The sequence below is a fragment of the Garra rufa genome, chromosome 24 (genome assembly GCF_049309525.1).
Source record: "Garra rufa chromosome 24, GarRuf1.0, whole genome shotgun sequence".
NCBI classification, from domain to species: Eukaryota; Metazoa; Chordata; class Actinopteri; order Cypriniformes; family Cyprinidae; genus Garra; species Garra rufa.
Window position 1 is genome coordinate 19,612,465 of NC_133384.1, and position 18,545 is coordinate 19,631,009.

Genomic DNA, 18,545 nt, shown 5'->3' on the forward strand with positions numbered 1-18,545 from the left:
GAGAAAAGGTCTGAATAATGAGTTTGTATCTCACAATTCTGACTTTATAACTCGCAAATGCAAGAAAAAAATCATAATTTTGAGAGAAAAAGTCACAATTACCTTTTTTTTATTCATTAGCGGAAACGGGCTTCCAAACGATAATGTCAAATTGCATAGCGTTTAAACTAATTATGATATTATTGTATATGATATCTATCGCACTCCCTTAGTATTGGATATGTATCTGCTAATGGTAGACATTTATGCTTTTTTTCTCTTTTTTAACATTTAGATTACCTTAGTCCTATCTAATGCTCACTTAAATGTATTATTTAAAAGCACTACTAAATTAACTGTTAAATGTCATAATGAATATCCATTTATCATACTGAATATTTTAGTGTTGTAATGCCTAAATTCATTTGTAGCATTCAAACTCAATTTATTTTATTTTTTCGTGATTCATTTTTTTTTATTTAGTTAAAATATTACAGAATTTAAATATAGAACATTTAACAGTTATTGCTGTGTGTGGTTGCTGATGCTATTTTTTTCTCATTCAACAGACCTCCCCAAGGCTGCCATAAGGATCCTCAGCAACATGACATTCCTGTTCGTGAGTCTGTCATATACAGCCGAGAGCGCCATCGTCACTGCCTTCATCACCTTCATCCCCAAGTTCATCGAGTCTCAGTTTGGAATGCCTGCCTCTAATGCCAGCATATACACAGGTACATGTTTTCATCATAACAGTATTTAGACCTCTCATTCTATATTCTTATATTCTCTTATTTCTCCTTAACACTTATGTGATATGACATTCTTTTTATGTCATATCACACATTGCACGATTCACACTCTGTTCCTCACATTACAGAACATGTGTTAAAAACGAAGTGTGAAGACATGTGTGATATTTTTTTTCACAGCTGTGCCTGCTTGTTTTGTGGAGGTATATTTGATAGATACTATATAAAGCTGTATAACCAAATATATATTTGAGTGTGTATCACTGGGTATTAAGTTGCTATGAAAATGTATTGGTTGGTCATTTATATCAACCCTCAAACACATATTGCCCTCCATCTCAGACTCTACATCATTATTAAGCCCTGCATATGTCAAAATATCTCAGCACAGATGCTCTCTCATAAGGTGACGGGAGACTGGCCAGGATCTCTAATCAGAGCCCACCAGGACTGACTAGAGAGTGTGATCCACTTCTTCCAGCACGGGTCACTGCCACTTTCATCCAGTTTGTTTACTATATAAATAAATTATTGCTGCAAAATGATTAATCATGATGAGTCACATTCAAAATAAAAATGTATGTTTACATACTGTATGTGTGTGTACTGTGTATATTTGTTATGTATATATAAATACACACACATGAATATATATAAAAAAAATATATATATATATATATTAGTGGTGGGCCGTTATCGGCGTTAACGTGCTGCGTTTATCTGGCGATAAAAAAAAATATCACCGTTAATCTATTCTCAAAGTTGGGTTGGGAGCTGGGTCTATACTACGCAAGCTATGATGACTTTCACCTTGATATTTTAGCATGGATGTATACCTAGCCGAATTGCACTGTAGGGGGCAAGAACGAGTCTTTGAATCTGTGTGTATGCCTACTGTGAAATTACCACATCAAACGAGACGTGCTAACATGGATGCAGCTATGAAGCCGCTGGGTTTGCTTCAGGGCAGGGCCATTGCTAGACCCTTTTTACTGGGGCACGTGCCTCAGTGAAAATCTGCTGTGCCCCAGTAAAAACTCAAATTTGAGTTATAATTTACTTTGATAATCCCGAAATAAAGACATTAAACTATATGCAACAACTGAATTGACGCTTCTAAAAGCAACGCAGTTTAACCGCAGACTATGCACGCAGATATCCATGCCCGTGCGCGCCTGTGTATTTAACTGCAACACGCACGTCACGCAGCCTTTTACGCAGAAGTACATGCAGTGTAGGAATAGTTGGTCACACAAGTTTGTATAGTTAATTGTGTTGTAAATGCAATTGTCAAGCAGTTTGTGATGCATTTTGGAAACAGGAGATGAGCCCCTGGTCTAATGCGCCACCTGGCTTGAGAAACCCGTTCTCAAAGACTTACTTTTAGTCGTTATTTGGGTAGCACACATATTCTGAATGCCTTCGGCAGAAATCAAATTAGCCATTTTAATCTAGATTAATCTAGATTAATTCCAAGATTACAGTGAGATTAATCTATATTAAAAAAATTAATCTATGCTCACCACTAATATATATTAGATATTTATATATAATATATATGATATACAAGAATAACATATTTTTCCTTAATGTATACATGTATGTGTGTGTAAGACACATAGAAAAATATACACAATAAATATACTTATTCCATGGAATGTCTGGATACTGAATTCTGATTGGCTGGCAGGTGTGCAGTAAAACCGTTTAATGCACAGGTAGTTCCAAGTCAGTTAAATCACCGTTCTATATTAATGCGCTGCTTTAATTGATGCACGCAAACGCAGAGAGAGAGAGAGAGATCGGACTCGGAGATCGCATTGTGCTGCGCACATACATAAACTTCTTGTCAGCACTTCCCCGCGATTCTTATTGTTAAAATATCCTACATACTAGATCGCTACATTATATTCCTCAGCAACGAGGTGGTAAAACTGCGGTTTTTGAATGAATTTGTTGTTTGTAGAGAGAGACGCGCAGGCGCACAGCAATGCAGACAGGTACGCGCGCACACACACACACACACACACAAACACAAACACAAATACAACTGTCATCTCTACCTCTCTCTCGGTCGATGGATAATTTACTGAAACAAATGCTAGAATTCATTCAAATAAATGTGATCTTACCGCATTATTTCATGTCTGTGTCTGATTTGAAGCAGTCTGATTTGAAGCAGAATGCTAGAGCGGCGTGTCATAACTGACGAAAAATAACCGTCTTTTTACCTATTCAGTCAAATATTGCGCTGCAAAGAGCAGTACTAGTTTTAACTTATATATAACTTAGCAAATGACCATGGAATAAGCGGGATAATCAACGGCTTGCCGTGCATTAAAGGATTTAAAATGCACTTCGCGGAGGTTATTAGCCTCCACGTCGTGCATTTAAAATCCTTTAATGCACGGCAAACCGTTGATTGTCCCTTACACAGTACACACACGTACAGTATGAACAACAGTACAAACTGTCACAGTTTATGGGAAAATCCAAAGTTCTATACCATTCCAAATAGTCCAAGCTGTTCTAAAGCATCCTAATTACCCTGATTCATTGGGAACAGCTGTTTTAATCAACTCAACAGGTGAAAAACAGAAGCTCTCTGCTGTTGGTTTGTGGACAGTCATGGCTAAGACAAAGGAGCTCATTGAGGACCTGCGGCTGCGCATTGTGGCTGCACACAAATCAGGAAAGGGCTATAAGTCCATATCTAAATGTTTTGAAGTTCCAGTGGTTACAGTGCAAAGTATTATTAAAAATACAAGGCGTTCCGCACTGTGAAAAATTTCAGAGGACGTGGTCGGAAGCCAAAAGTGACACCTGTGCTGGCCAGGAGGATAGTGAATCCAAGAGGTAAAAAAGAATCCAAGGATCACCATCAAGGCCATCCTGATGAATCTGGGCTCTGCTGGTGGCAACGTCTCAAGGCAGACAGTCCACAGACACTGCACACCGCTGGGTTCCACGGACGCAGATCAAGGGGGACACCACTTCTCCAGATAAAACATACAAAAGCCCACCTTGCATTTGCAAATGCTCATCTGGACAAAGAAGACGACTTCTGGTCTTGTGTTTTATGGTCAGAGGAAACAAAAATTGAGTTGTTTGCCCACAATGATGTAGTCTTCATTTGGCGTAAAAAAGGAGAAGCCTTCAACCCTAAGAACACCATCCCCATTGTCAAACATGGTGGTGAGAACCTAATGTTTTGGGGGTGTTTTTCAGCCGGTGGACCAGGGAACCTAATCACAGTAAACGGCACCATGAAAAAGGAGCAATACATCAAAATTCTCAACAACAACATCAGGCAGTCTGCAGAGAAACTTGGGAACCAGTGGACATTTCAGCACGACAACGACCCAAAACACGCAGCAAAAGTGGTGAAGAAATGGTTAGCAGACAAAAACATTAACGTTTTGCAGTGGCCCAGCCAGAGTCCTGACTTAAATCCAATTGAGAATCTGTGGAAGGAGCTAAAGATCAGGTTGTTGGCAAGGAGACCCTCCATCCTGAAAGAGTTGGAGCTCATTGCTAAAGTCGAATAGGCAAAAATACCAGTGGAGACGTGCAAAAAGCTGGTCAGCAATTATAGGAAGCGTTTGACTTCTGTAATAGCCAATAAAGGCTTTTCTATTGATTATTGATACATCGTCTTATTATATTCTGGGAGACGTCTGTGTCATTTCTATTAAAAAAAATCTTGCTGGTTGAATAACTTTAAGTAAGAATTTGCCAGTGGTATGAATAATTTTGGGTTTGACTGTATATAAGCACCTCTGCTTTATATTAATATTAGTGCTGTCAAATCGATTAATATCATTCAAAATACAAGTTTGTGTTTTTATAATGTATCTGTGTATATTTATATGTATATACAGTATTTGCATATATAATCTAAACACAAACTCTTATTTTGGAAGTGATTAATCACGATTAATCCATTTGATAGCACTAATATTATCTACCTTCGTTGTATAGGTGATTTTAGGGCTCTGTAGCCGAATTAAATGCGAGTTAAGAACTCACCGCCACAATGCTGGATGTGTTTGTACTTTTACTGTACGTTTACTTTACTAAGTAGGATTTTTCAAACATGCGCAATAATGATGGCTTTTTCAAATATGAGCTATAATAATAAAGGTGCTTTCTAAGTGGTGTCTCAGTAATTAGTGTCTGTATATAAACTAGCAGGGTTCTGCTTCAGAGTCATTACTGTGGCCCCTAAGCTTGTTGCCAGGATACTGGGAGCGACAAAAATTAATGGTATGGTTGCTATGTCGAATCTTAACTATGCTTGTGTGTTCTTAGATTATAACAGGAAGGCAACATGTTGGACATAACCCTCGTGGATAAAGTCTCTCCTTCAAGCCGAAGCGAGTAAAACTTATTCTGATTTAAAAGCCATGTTGTATTAACAGCAGATTCATATGCCTGCTGAAGTCAGAGCATTCACACAGGCCTGGATGTTTTACACATCAATAGATGCAAGCAGTTTGTCGTTTTTGTGCTGTTTCCTCAGTTATGGCTGCCAAGATTCCCTTCAGCCTATAAGACTGCAGCTGCAATAAACTAGAGACGGACAGAAGACAGATGGTGTACCATAAAACAGAAAACTGAGGCTAGGGAGCATCAGATCTACATTTATGCTCCAGCTTTCCTACAAATTAATTCAGTTATAAATCACAGCTTGACTCCAGATTCAACAATGGCTTCAACAGTGTTTCTAGATCACCTATGTGAATGTCTGTGTTGTTCCTATTTCCACATGACTTAGGTTAAAACTTGTATATGATGTTAATCAAACCATATTTAATTAGGCTAAGTGTAGACCTGGCTGTGTTTATGGTTAAGCAGTTAATGTGCGATCACAGAAGTGTGTATATCAATATTTTACAACGGCTCTTCCAGTCTGATTTAGAGCTAGAAGTATTCACTTTAAAAAGTGTGTGTAGTTTATAAAATAAAGCAATAGTCACAAAATAAAAAAAGGTTGGTTGTTTATTTATTATAAATAATTATATATAATAAACAATTATATGTAATATATATATATATATATATATATATATATATATATATATATATATATATATATATATATATATATATGATTCTTCAAGTCCACATGACTTCAGACAGCACTAATGACAGTGATATGAGTGTGTGCGTGCAAGAGATCTGTCAGTGAGCTGTGGTCATTAACACCCTGCCTTGCTCCAGCTTGTGGCCTACAGGAATCGTTGTACTTTGTCTTTGCATCTCCCACACACACACACAGCTCTATGCCAGCTGTGCACGCAGCCGGGGCCAAATCTCCCAGGACATCCTCTCAAGGAGACTTTCCCTGCTCTCCTTCTAGATATACAGCGGGTTTGTGTGAATAGTGCTCGTTTCTCCTTCTCCTTTCATGACAGGGAAGTGTTCCTGACGCACTTCTGGCTAAATATAGCCCAGAGGAACACTGTATTGGCTTCACACAGTCGTGGTTGTCTCGTGAATGGGCGTTCTTGCCACCTTGTCAGGTTGGAAGGGTATGTGTGTTTATGCATGTGTGGGTGTACGAACATTGGATGGATTGTAATGAAGTTAGGTGTAATCAGCTTGAATTAGTCTGGCTAGTTTATGCTAGTTTAGTGCTAGTCTAGCTTACTGGTGAAGTTGGCTGACTATAGAAGGCTTGTTGGTTTAACTCGAGGTCAAAGTTTGTCTGGTTAGCATAGTCCAGTTTTTTGCAAGATTTTGCAGCTGCACCATCTAGAATCTTTCTCCATTGACAACCATTCAAAATTAGCTGTCTATTCTGTCTTTTTTTAACATATAAATAATAAATATTTACATTTATTTAATAGTTTTTCATTAAATATTTGACCACAATAAAAGGGATCATACAAAATGCATGTTCTTTTTTTATTTGGTACTGACCTGTATAATATACTTCACATAAAATACATTTACATATAGTCCACAAGAGAAAATAATAGCTGAATTCATAAAAATGACCCATGCAAAAGTTTACATACACATGATTCTTAATACTGTGTTGTTATCTGAATGATACACAACCGGGTTTTTTTTTTTTTTTTTTTCTTCTTTTTTTTTTTTAGTGATAGTTGTTAATGAGTCCCTTGTTTGTTCTGAACAGTTAAACTGCTCGCTGTTCTTCAGAAAAATCCTTTGGGTCCCAAAAATTTGTTTTTTCAACATTGTGTAGTTAAACCCTTTCCAACAATGACTGTATGATTTTGAGATACATCTTTTTACACTAAAGACAACTGATGGACTCATGCAACTATTACAGAAGGTTCAAACACTCTCTGATGCTTCAGAAGGAAAAACTATGCATTAAGAGCCCGGGGTAAAAACTTTTGAATAGAGTGAATATGTGTTCATTTTTCTTATTTTGCCTAAATACCATTTTTTTATTTACTACTGCCCTTTAGAAGCTACAGAAGGTACTTATGTGTTTCCAAGAAGACAAAATAAGTTAAATTTACCCTGATCTTCAAATTCGAAAAGTTTCCTGGCTCTTAATCCATCATGTTTCCTTCTGAAGCATCAGCAAGCATGTGAACCTTTTGTAATAGTTGCATGACTCATTTGTCCTCGATGTGAATAGATGGATCTCAAAATCATCGAGTTATTGTTGGAAAGGGTTCAAATACACAAAAATGCTGAAAAAACAAAAAATTTTGGGACCTGAAGGATTTTTCTGAAGAACAGCAGACAATTTAACCATTCAGGACAAACAAGGGATTCATGAACAACTATCACTAAACCAAAAAAAAAAAAAACACTGTGGATCATTTCGGTAACAACACAGTATTAAGAATCAAGAGTAAGTAAACTTTTGAACAATGTCATTTTTATAAATTCAATTATTATTTTCTCTTGTGGACTATATGTAAACTATGGTTGCCACCCGTCCCTTAAAATACGGAATCGTCCCGTATTTGAGAATGAAATTGTGCGTCCCGCTTTTTTGAATCAATACGGGACGGGTTTTGTCCCGTATTTTTTATCATTTTTTTAAAGCAGCGTCTCATGCAAATCATCCCAAACGCATTTTATGAAGATGCCTCCTTTTGCCACTTTTGATTGGGTAATACTTGATGTCATCATTAGTTTGATTGGTCTTTTTAACTGTCCAGTGAGGAGGGCGGGTTTTTTAAGAAGAGTCTGCCAAGTCTAAAAATGGCAGATGCTTCTCCAGGTAACCCCCCGCGTCTTAAAGTTTCAGACGCAGTATGCGTCCCTTATTTTTTTGTATTAAAAGTGGTAACCCTAATGTAAACGTATATGTTAAATATCTCATTCAGGTCAGTGCTAAATAAAAAATAAAATGCTTTTTATATGATCACTCTTAATTTGGTAAAATAATTAACATTTTGCAGATTCTACAAGGTGTATGTAAACTTTTGCCTTTAACTGTAAATGAGAATGCTAATGGATATACAGTATACACTTCTATGGTTTAGCTAGCAAAAAACCTAAGGGGTTACCTTGACTGAATATCAAAAGGGGCGGATGTTGAATTTGACTTCTGTGTTTAGGTTGTGTCACGATGCATTTATGAGAGAGTGAGCTTCAGCTTTTCTTACGCGTTATAAGTTTCCTTTTACGAGGCTCTTACTCTTGACCAAGCTAAAAGCATGTGCTTGCCTTTCCCACCCAATGGATTTACACAGTGACCTCGGACTGCCAGCAGTCAGCTTTGACTTTCAAATCCCAAGCTGTGATGCCAGCACGTGTGCCACACTGCTCTGCCTCACGCACATTTCTCTCCCCGTTCCCTGTTATTCTGCCAGCCAGTGATGTCTATCTTTGGTTCTTAGTCACTCCGTCACTGCATTAACATTCGTCCTTGGTCCTTTTTTTTTCTTTTTGCTTCAGTCTTTAGACTAAAATCAACAGCCGTGATGTGAACAGATGTTTTTCTTTTTCATGATGGACCTGTGAACTATGTTCAGGATGTGTTCACATTCCTTGAGGTCTTTGTGTTAGCTTCCACCCATAGAAATATATGGACATTCCTTTCCTTGAGCTGCATTGTCACCTTTTTCTTCTATAGTTTTGTACAATTTTATCTTTGTCCCCTATATATCAGCGGTGTGCGGTGGTTTCTGAAATGAGGAGGGAAAGTCCTCAATGTTTTTCTCTTTTATATTTTTACATTAACTATTTATCAATATTGTATTTATTAAAGCAAAGTATGATCTCATCAAGTTAGTGTTTTTAAGCATTATACATTTATTACAAAATAATAACTCACAGCAGTAACAATTTAAACAGTATATTTTATTTGTGAACTTATGTTCAGCTATTCTTTTTAATAGTTAACTTTAAACTATTTTTTGATTTTTCGGATCATCTGTGATCAAAGCTCTGTAAATATTGGTTATATTTACTTTAAATTTGACCAAGCTGATTACTCACTAAAAACTCCCACAGACCATGTTTTCAGGCCATTTTAAGTCTTATTTTGACGCAACAAATTGGTTATATTGAAGTGTGTGAGTTGTTTACTTGCTTTTTTAAATGAGTCCATTAACGCCATTATATTGTTAATTCAGACTGATTCGCGAACACATAACGCACACAAACACAAGAGGCAGGATTTATCGCATGAACCAATCACAGCTGAATGGAACCAGTCCTATCCAATCATATTCACGTGACTTTCCCCCATTCGTTCTCAATTACCCCCCAACAAATTCACCACACGTTTTAGGAAATCTGTTAAAACTTAATGGGCTCAGGGAAGGCGAGAGAAACGCTACCGCTGTAAATTTACCTGTTGGTGTCGCTGCTGAACAATGTTTCTTTTGAAAAACAAGTGATTTATACACTTTGTAAAGTTATATTTTGTAATATTGGCATTGTTTTGTACACTATATGGTTGAGGGCCAACCAAGGACATGTTGATGAGCTAATGGTTACACATTGCACACTTTTTTATTCAAATCTGATGTTTATTGTGATAAGTGGCTTTCTGGACTAGTATTTTGACTGATCTCTCTCTTTCTTTTCATTTAGGTGTCATTATTGTGCCCAGCGCAGGGGTGGGTATTGTGCTGGGTGGCTACATCATAAAGAAACTCAAGCTTGGAGCTCGTGAGTCCGCCAAGCTGGCCATGATCTGCAGCGGGGTGTCTCTCCTGTGCTTTTCCACCCTCTTCATCGTGGGCTGTGAGAGCATAAACCTGGGTGGGATCAATATCCCTTATACCACAGGGTAAGAGAGTTACATCGGCATTAAAGCCTGTCAGTATAAGATTTGATGTATACTGCATGGATTTGGGTATCCTACGTGTTTTGTGGTTTCAATTATGGTGGGGTCGTATAAACACTAAAATACTTTGAACAACAGAAGAAACATATGTTGAACAGCAGGTGCAAGGGCTGTTTCTCGCATCATGGTGCATTTCATTGCCCTTACATATGCCTGCACGTATGGACTGAAAAGACAGTTGATGAGTCAGTATGTGATTGATTTTGTGGTTGTTTTCTTGCACCTCCAACTAATCCTACACAACTGTCTTAAATGTTACTTTATCTATTGAAAAAGTATGCACAATGCAGGCCTAAAATTACCTATTTTAAAAAAATTAGTAACCACTTAGTGCTTTTGGCTGGATAACTTTAACCATATTAAGCCACCTGAAACCAAAAAAGTATCTAAATTAAAAATTAAAAAGCGAAAAGATATGTTCCATTAAGATATTTTGTACATTTCCTACCGTAAAAATATCAAAACTTAATTTTTTATTAGCAATATGCATTGCTAAGAACTTAATTTGGACAACTTCTCAATATTTCTCAATATTTTGATTTGTTTGCACCCTCATATTCAAGATTTTCAAATAGTTGTATCTCAGACAAAACATACATCATATTGACCCTTAAGACTGGTTTTGTGGTCCAGGGTCACATTTTCTTTCTGGTTTGGCCTTTTTCACAGACTGTGTTTATCCCATGAGCCATGTGTTTGACATTCCTGCTGTGTAAGCTCCATTGTCTATATCCTGTTGTCCATCTTACAAGGCACCATTGAGTGACTTAACAGGTTTCTTGTGCTAAAGTCTGCAATAGGGAAGTTTGCATGGCCCTGACCAGCTAGACAGCTTGTTTGCTGAAGACATGACACAAAAGTGTGAGGCCCTTTCAACAGATAGACCTGCCTTGTAGAAATACAAAGCATTTGTGTTCAAAGTAATGAGTCAATGCTTACATTTCACATCCGTCCAAACTCTTTCTTTCCGCTACATTTCTCAAGGTTAGCCTTTCTCATCCTGTATGTTCTATAACAGTATTTTCATGGTTAAAATAGACACACATGCCCATTCAGAAGCTCTTATTTATTATTTATTCATTTACCAACCACAGCTGCTTCAGCTCAGCTGACCTTGACGAGAAAACTGCTTCCGTTAACTGAAGCTTAAAGGAGATGTAATTTAAGTCTCAGGTGTCCCCAGAATGTGTCTATGAAGTTTCAACTTAAAACCCTTCACAGATCATTTATTATATCATTTTGAAAATGCCAATTGTGACTGAGAAGCAGTAACATGCTGTTTTTGTAGATGCCATCTTTTTTTAGAATAAGGCTATGTCTTTACAGCTCATACCTCAGATAATCTGTCAAAAACATCTGTTTGCTTTTAATTATTATATCTATTGCACTGAAATCATGTGTTTTAGAGCCGTATCAGTTTAAACTTCTAATATAGGGTTTTCTAAGCGCACACATTCGAAGCACGTGCACAGAAAGCTGCTGTCACATGGCATGTGAGTACTAAACTAAATTCTCTTTCATGTCTTATTACACTTAAACTGTCAAATACACACATGTTTATGTTAAAAACACAGGAGTTACAAAAACAGTCGATTATGTCTATCAAAGTAAATAGCTGGGAAAGAAATCACATGTTTATATTAGATCTATGTGGCAGCAGCGTAATATACAGTAAATAAATGAATAAATCCTCTGCTCTCGTCTCCTCTAAGGCTGGGACTCTAAAATAGTGTTGTGTGCTCGTCTGTGCAGCCAAAGACAGAACAGTTAGCATGCTTAGCTTAAACATTCCACATGGAAAACACAATGGCGACACCATGGGTAAAAACCTACAGATTGAGGGGCGGTAATATTATAATATATCCCCTTTCTACATCACAGGGGGAGTGAAATCTGCACAGCTTGTTTTTTCACAAGCCTGCAGAGAAAGGCTTACCAAAAAAAAGATTGGTTTGTTCTTTTTTCACACTTTCTGGGTTGATAGATACACCAGGTAACCTGATTATAGCTCTTTAACATGGAAGCAGTCAGATTTTCATGATATGTCACCTTTAAATTCTGTCATTATTTACTCATTCCAAAACTATGACTTGAATTTTTCTGTGAAACACAAATTGAGAGATGTTGACTAGGATGTGCTGCCAGACTTCACAATGACAAACCAAAACACCATGTTATCCCTTTATGTCCTATAAGAATGTGTAGTTTTATAGCAAAGGGGTCTGTCTCACTCAGTGTTTAAAGACTGGATTCCGATCGCTGCTGTTTCCGTCCGTATGTGGCTGTGTAATGCCGTGATTCATCCCCTCATTCTGCTGTAGATCTGAGAGGATAATGTAAAGTCAACCAGATCTGCTGCTGATTGCTTTGCGTTTTATGTGGGAAAGAGCTTTGTTTGAATTTGCCTGCCGTTCCCACAGCATTAAAATAACTGTTTATACAGTATCGCTTTATTTATTTTACTGTCTGCATGTTTCCTTCTTACTCTCTTTTATCCTCTGCGGGAGATGATAGTTTGAGAGGAATAGGCTTTGAAAACTCATTTGTTTTATTATATAGTCGAATGACAAATAAATAAACCTTACTGTATTGTATTGCTATATTTAAAGGGATAGTTCACCAAAAAATGAATGTTGTGTCATTAATTACTCACCCTCATGTTGTTCTAAACCTGTAAAACCTTCATTCACCTTCAGAACACAAATTAAAGGGGTCATCGGATACAAAACTCACTTTTACATGTCGTTTGAACATTAATGTGTGTTGGCAGTTTGTGTACACAACCACCCTACAATGATAAAAATCCACCCAGTGGTATTTTTTTTTAATCTTTAAAAGTAATATCCCCTTTTTAAAATCAGGTCATTCTCAGCTTCTTGTCAGTGTGATGGCACACCAACAGAGGCTGCTCCCATGTTAGTTGATTGACATAAGCACCTTACCTTAGACCCGCCCTCACCAAGCTGAAACAGTCCGACTCCGATCGCCATTGTGTCGACTCAGGTGCAGGGGAAGACGAGAATGTCTCCAATTGAGCGATTGAGGTGTTCTGTTGTTGGATGTAATAATGAACACAGCAGTCGTCATTTACTCCCGACATCTGAGCCGCTGAAGATGCAGAGCATAACGTTACTTTCGTTTTTAAAAGAAAAGCGCCGATCCCGATCTACATATGCGTCTATGTTTGTGCAAATCGTTCCTGATGAAGCTTCTCCTACAGCAGAAGTGAGTATAAGGGTTTTTAATGCATCTATGCAAATGGCCTTTCTTAATAATGTGCTAAACATGGCTAAAGTAAACATTACGGCTCATAATCCCACAGCAGAGAGGGGCGGGGCGAGCAGAGCTCATTTGCATTTAAAGGCCCATGCAATAAAATTAGTTGATTTTTTGCAGAGCTGATTTTGACAAGGTAAAACACTACTATTGAGAATTTTTAACCAAAGTATATTATAGACTTTATTGAGACCCTAAAGAATCATATGAACTTGTGGAAAATGGGCGTCCGATGACCCCTTTAAGATATTTTTGATGAAATTCAAGAGCTTTCTATCCCTGCATAGACAGCGACGCAAATGACATACTCAAGATGCATTTTTTTCCTCAAACTGAAGACTCCATTTCCCTTCTGTTTCTGTTTTTCTTCAGGCCGACACTCACTCTGACCCACAGAAACCTGACGGGAGGCTGTAATGTGAATTGTGGCTGTCGGATCAACGAGTACGCTCCTGTCTGTGGCTCAGATGGCATCACATATTTCAACCCATGCCTGGCGGGATGCAGCACGGTTGGCAATGACAGTACCGGGGTAAGCCACACTGCATGTCTTTCTGGAGATGCTCCCATTTTTTTGGGACAGCACAGATCATTTCAGGTCAAGATGTACCCAACACCAAACATTAATATTAAATGTTAATCATCTAGTTAGATGTTCTGTATACTGTAGGTCTTTCATTCCAGTCACATCTACTTAAATGTCAGCATCTCATCTCACTGATACAGTCTTTTTTTATTCTAGAAAAAAGATTTGAAAGCAAGTGGGTGTCAGAATGTCTTGTCACCTTTTGGTCAGAGTGTGAATTTAAATCATAAACACTTTAAATTGAATATCTGTGATAATGTTCATGCTCTTTTTTTAACAGATCAGAAACTACACAGATTGTGCCTGTGTTCAGAGCAGGCAGGTTATCACACCACCCACCAGCGGCCAAGGCAACCAGCTGCAACTGGTCATTGTGAAGACCTACCTGAATGAGAACGGATTCGCTGTGTCAGGGAAGTGTGATCGCACCTGCAACACGCTCATCCCCTTCCTCATCTTCCTCTTCATCGTTACGCTTATCACAGCTTGCGCACAGCCTTCTGCCATTATCGTCACTCTCAGGTAGGACACAGTTACTAATGTTTCTGATCTTTTAAAATTACTTTAAAGGTGCATTTTGTTCTTTATTAAAAACAAAAATCAGTAGGGACTTTTAACACATTTTGAATCAGTAAGATGTTTTTGAAAGTAGTCTCTGATGTGCAGCAAGGCTGCATTTATTTGGTAATTATGAACATTTATTTGGTAATTGCGATACAAACTCGCAATTTTGACTTTTTTCTCAGAATTGTCTAATAAACTAGCAATTGCGAATTATAAAGTCAAAGTTGCATGATATAAACTCACAATTGTGAGTTATAAAGTCAGAATTGCAAGATAAAAATTTATAATCCTGACTTTTTTTCAGAATTGTGAAATATTAACTTACAATTGTGAGAAATAAAGTCAGAATTACATGATATAAACTCACAATTCTGACTATTTTTCTCAGAAGTATGTGATATAAACTTGCAATTGTTAGTTATAAAGTCAGAATTGCAAGATATAAACTCACGATTCAGACTTTTCTCAGAATTGCATTATAAACTAGCAATTGCAAATTATAAATTAAGATAAAATCACAATTCTGCCTTTTTTTGTCAGAATTGTGTGATATAAAGTCAAATTTTGATATAAACTCGCAGGTGACTTTTTCTTATTCATAATTGTGAGAAATAAAGCAAATTGTGAGTTTATATCTTGTGATTCTGACTTTATTTCTCACAATCATGAGTTAATATCCTGCAGTTCTGAGAAATAATGTCAGAATTATGTGATTTAAACTCACAATTCTGAAGTTTATATTTCACAATTTTGACTTTTTTTTCTCACAATTGTGAGATATAAACTTGCAATTGCAAGTTATAAAGTCCAATTTTAAGAGGGAAAAAAAACTGATATGTTGAATTGCGAGTTACATCTCACAATTATAACCCGCAATTGCGTGTTAGAAAGTCAGAATTGCATGATATAAACTCATAATTGTGAGTAATAAAGTCAGAATTGCAAGATATAAACTGAATTCTGACTTTTTTTCTCAGTAATGTAATATAAACTCGCAATTCTGATTTTTGTTTTCTCATAATTGCATGAAATAAACTTAATTGTGAGAAATCAAGTCAGATAAAAAAGATATAAACTCAATTTTATTTTATTTTTTCAGAAGTATGATATAAAATCACAATTCTGACTTTTTTTCTCGTAATTCTGATATAAACTCACAGTTGTGAAAAAATAAAGTCAGAATTACATGATGTAAACTCACAATTCAGACTTTTTTTTCTCACAAATGTTTTTTTCCCAGAATTGTGAGATATAAACTCGGAATTGCGAGTTAGAAAGTCCAGTTTTGAGAGGGAAATGAAGTGATATGTTCTCAGAATTGCGAGTTATATCTTAGTTATAATTTAACTCACAATTGCTTGTTAAAAAGTCAGAATTGCTTAATATAAACTCGCAATTCTGACTTTTTTCTCAGAATTGTGTGATCTAAAATCGCAATTCTGACTTTTCTTATAATTGCATGAAACAAACTCAACTGTGAGAAATAAAGTCAGAATTACGTGATATAAACTTACAATTGTGAGAAATAAAGGTAAAAATGATTTAACTTGCAATTGCATGTTAAAAAGTCAGAATTGCAAGATTTAAACCTGAATTGTGAGTTTATATCTCACAGTACTGACTTTCTGGCTAAAAATAATTGATTTCTTAAAAAAAAAAAAAAAAATGGTACTATTTATTTATTTATCTATCTATCAATGAATCAATCAATGCATTAGTAGTAGTAGATGGTATTAAAGAATACAATAAAGTCATTTTCTTTTGCAGGTCAGTCGAAGAACAAGAACGACCGTTTGCTTTAGGAATGCAGTTTGTGCTGCTAAGAACTCTGGGTAAGTCACAAATGCTTTATTTACTTGAGGAATGCACAGCTTTAAAAAAATAACTCATTAAATCCGTCAGCATTGTTTATAACTACAGCAGAGCTTTTCATATAGCACCACCTTGTGTTCTTAAATGTAAACTACAGCTCAGTACAAAGCATTATACATTCGAGTCAGATAAGATGACAATAACAAATGCAGCATAATATTTAAGGCTTAAAGCAGTAGTTAATAAATCAGTCTTCCATTTACCACAATGCTTCTCTTCTTCCATGTCTGCAGCTTATATTCCCACACCAATCTACTTTGGTGCAGTGATTGACACCACCTGCATGCTCTGGCAGCAAGACTGTGGCGTTCATGGCTCTTGCTGGGAGTACGATGTCACTTCCTTCCGCTTCGTGTACTTCGGCCTGGCTGCCAGCCTCAAGTTTGTGGGCTTTGTGTTCATATTCCTCACCTGGTACTCAATTAAATACAAAGAAGATCGTCTGGAGCGCTGGCAGCGCCATCTGCCTCCTCTGGGCACCGTCAGTGAGCTCATCTGCCACGCTGGAGGCCACAAAAGCCACGCTCGCACCCGCTCCTGCCCCGTGTTCACACCCCGTCCCGAGCCCCTCGACCAGCCCCCGCTCAACCGCGGACACTGCAGCCAGAGCTGCCCCGGAAACGCCCTCAAAGCAATAACCCCACCTGCCCGCTCGCTGCAGGAAATGCACATTTGAGGAACGTGCGCCCTGACATCTGCCTCCACGTGCCTTCCTTACAGGTGTTAGCGCCGACGTACACCTGTTTTGCCCCCGCGTGGCTTTCAGGGGCTTGCTGCGCTCACCGTTCTCAACGTCACCAGTATTTGCTGTCGAAGCGTATGGAAGACATCTCATGGTGCTAAAGGAGAAACGGAGAGGACTTATCTCTGTTATCCAATCTTGGATTCCGAGATTATTATATCAAAGACGTACCACAAGCACAAAAGGATATCAGTACTATGCAACGCCGTACCGCATTAAAGCCTCCTAACTATATTAGCATTATTCACAACAGTATTCTCAACAGCAGAACATCTCACATGGTCTTTCTGAACAAATCTGTGAAGACATTCACTTCAGAATGGTGTTAACAACTCCCTTCTGGTTGGTTTGGAGGCGTCAATGTGATCCGGAGCTGTACTAGAACATTCAGCCTCCTCCAGAAAAATCACATGGTTGCAAATTGCCCAGTCAGCAGCTGGGCAGCTGGCAACCTGCCTGAGTGGACTTCTAAAATGCATTTGGAGAAGGACTTCGAAGCCTAGTATTTTCTTTTTTCATCTTCATAATAATTCTGTCTGTTTAGTGATTGACTCTGAAATGACGATATGTGATTAGATGCATACTGTGGGATCAGATGTTTGTTCAGTGCTCCAGTATCACGTTTTTAAAAGAAGGCAGATCAATTTGATGGATTTTTGGTGAATCCGCATTCAAACCGGTTTCGTTTTTTGTAAGTGTGAACAGCAAAAAATTAATGAAACCTGATGTTTACAAACCCGATCTAAATCACATTCATATCTGGTTTGATATGAAACCAGAATGGTTTGGAATGACAAACTGAATATGTTCATTGTGCACTCTTTCCTTATATACACTCTTAAAAGAATTCTTCAATAGGCGGTTTCGCACTGGAGGAACATTTTCGTAGTTTCTTAGAACTATTGGTGGAAGTTTATGGTTTTTGGTGTGTTCGCACTGCAGGAACTAGGAACGTATTTAGTTCTAGGAACTCTGTTTGGGGGAACTATATTAGCCCCTACTTCGGAGTAGGGTCTAAAACAGTTCTATAGGAACTACTAGTGACATAAGTATACACTGTTTGGCCAAACGTGCAGAAGAATTGCAAGATATAAACTCACAATTGTGAGAAATAAAGTCAGAATTACATGATATAAACTCAAAATTTTAAGAAAGTCAGAATTACATGATATAAACTTACAATTCTGACTTTTTTTCAAAATTACATGATATAAAATCACAATTCTGACTTTTTTGTCTAAGAATGTTGTGATATAAACTCACAATTTACTTTTTTTCTCAGAATTACATGATATAAAATCACAATTCTGGCTTTTTTGTCTCAGAATCTTGTGATATAAACTCACAATTTACTTTTTTCTCAGAATTACATTATATCTAAGACGTACCACAAGCACAGAAGGATATCAGTATTATGATTCTGACTTTTTTTTTTCTAGGAATTGCATTATATAAATCACAATTGTGAGAAATAAGTCAGAA

General features: G+C 37.2%; 1 protein-coding gene across 1 annotated transcript in view; it reads left to right on the forward strand.

The window, feature by feature from the left end:
- Positions 1-18,245, forward strand: part of slco5a1 (solute carrier organic anion transporter family member 5A1) — a 65,550-nt gene extending 47,305 nt beyond the window's left edge. Inside the window, exons 4-9 of the mRNA XM_073831008.1 lie at positions 549-713; positions 9,768-9,966; positions 13,672-13,831; positions 14,166-14,407; positions 16,217-16,281; positions 16,555-18,245. Coding sequence (XP_073687109.1) covers positions 549-713; positions 9,768-9,966; positions 13,672-13,831; positions 14,166-14,407; positions 16,217-16,281; positions 16,555-16,997 — 1,274 coding nt within the window. The 3' untranslated portion in view covers positions 16,998-18,245. The remainder of the gene's footprint in view (positions 1-548; positions 714-9,767; positions 9,967-13,671; positions 13,832-14,165; positions 14,408-16,216; positions 16,282-16,554) is intronic.
- Positions 18,246-18,545: the final 300 nt, after the last annotated feature.